This window comes from Cyprinodon variegatus, unplaced genomic scaffold (assembly GCF_000732505.1).
Source record: "Cyprinodon variegatus isolate N-32 unplaced genomic scaffold, C_variegatus-1.0 Scaffold1092, whole genome shotgun sequence".
NCBI classification, from domain to species: domain Eukaryota; kingdom Metazoa; phylum Chordata; class Actinopteri; order Cyprinodontiformes; family Cyprinodontidae; genus Cyprinodon; species Cyprinodon variegatus.
Genome location: NW_015151545.1, coordinates 196,514 through 198,257, shown reverse-complemented (window position 1 = coordinate 198,257; position 1,744 = coordinate 196,514). Strand labels below are relative to the sequence as shown.

Sequence of the window (1,744 nt, the reverse complement as noted above, 5' to 3'; positions counted from 1 at the left end):
TTTCCTACAGAGGCAGATGTAATGATATATGAAGTGAAATTAAACATTCCACAGCCAAAGCTTCCTAAAAGCCAGCAGCCTCCGATCTTTGTGATTTGAATCGGCATCAACAGGAGTCCAACAAGAAAGTCTGAGACAGCCAGTGAGAGGAGGATCAGGTTGGTGGGGGTTTGGAGCTTCCTGAAACATAGCAAAATAATATGATAAAGTCATACAAAAATAAAATATTCTAGTATTAAGAATTATTTTTATATGTATCAAAATGATATTCAATACTTTTATGCTTTAATGCTAAGCCATGTACTACAGTACAAACCATTACTATTAATTTAAAGTAGATAAGGAGCAACAACTGTAGATCACATACTGAGAATTACAACAGGAGTTATTTATTATAAAGATAAACATTTAACTTGAATCATGTTTAATGTACAGTGCCTGAAGTGGGAGACTGCAATGATGACCAGCAGGTTGAAGGTCACAGTTATCAGAGAAATACTTGAGAGCAGAATATAAAGAAAAGTGTTTTCAGTATGACGTTTGAGTGGCTTTTTGCAAGAGTTGTTGATTTGTGGAAAACAGAGATCCTCTCCTTCCAGAGTTTTCATTATCAGAGTAATCAGCAGTGAGATAAACAGCAAACTCAGCCCTGGTTGCTAAAGGGCTAAAACGGTCTCTATTAAAGCTTCATTATCTTGCTCCTCCTACAGTGACTTGCAGTCATATGTTATCATTCAATACATTTACTCTAAGCACATAATGACATTTATTGCACATTTTCATGCCCTTTTATTTTCTTACATCATGTGTTTTAAGTGGATATACATGATTTTCTCTCTATTCTTACTTCTAAATGGAAGTTTCACCTTTTAAAAAAAAATGTCATTTGGACCTAAACTGCATACTTACCAACTTTCCTGATTTATGCAGGAGACTCCCGATATATCATGTTAAATCCTGCCGAGCTCCCGATCAGTCATTTCTTCTGCTAATCTCCTGATTTTTCAGTGAATGGAAACAGTCAGCTTGTGGGGGACATATCTGGGTTGCAGATACTGTGACATTTCACTGCACAAGCTTAATAATCTGTACACTCATTGATTTATCTCTGCTCTTATCAAACTAAACAATTAGTTTTTTAAGTTACATTTTGGCCAAGTTTTCTTTTTTTAATTGAATGAATGCGTTTGAAGTTCCAGTTCAGTGGCATGCTGCACAATGGCACATTTTTTAGCACTGTGGCCTTGCAGCAAAAGGTTCTAGATTCATTTCCAGACCTGGGGTCTTTTTGGATGGACTCTGCATGTTCTCTCTGTGCATGTGTGGGTTTTCTCCAAGTACTCTGGCTTCCTCCCATATTCCAAAAACATGACTGCTAGGTTAATTGGCAACTCATTTGCCGTGTGTGTGTGCATTGGCTGTACATCTTTGTGTGTATTAGTTTTGTCCTGCGACAAAAAAAATCACAAATAATTACCCCGTGGGCCACCACACCGATGATTAAAAAAAAAATCTCCCTAATATAGCATACACTTCCTTTGCACTTTTATGCATTTATCTTATTTAATATTTAAGAAAATAAACTTTGAACTGTCATGGGTTTTTCTTTGAACAAACACCTAACAGATTCTCTATTAGGACAAAGAATTAAAGTGTGATTCAATCTCAAATCATGGTTGAACAGATAAATATAGTATGAAAACTTTTAAAAGAAATATAAGGAATTTACAACTCACAATAATTA

The 1,744-nt window shown here is 35.4% G+C and overlaps 1 protein-coding gene across 1 annotated transcript in view; it reads right to left on the bottom strand.

The window, feature by feature from the left end:
• Positions 1-608, bottom strand: part of LOC107101409 (trace amine-associated receptor 13c-like) — a 5,862-nt gene extending 5,254 nt beyond the window's left edge. The window contains exon 1 of the mRNA XM_015400308.1: positions 439-608. Coding sequence (XP_015255794.1) covers positions 439-608 — 170 coding nt within the window. The remainder of the gene's footprint in view (positions 1-438) is intronic.
• Positions 609-1,744: the final 1,136 nt, after the last annotated feature.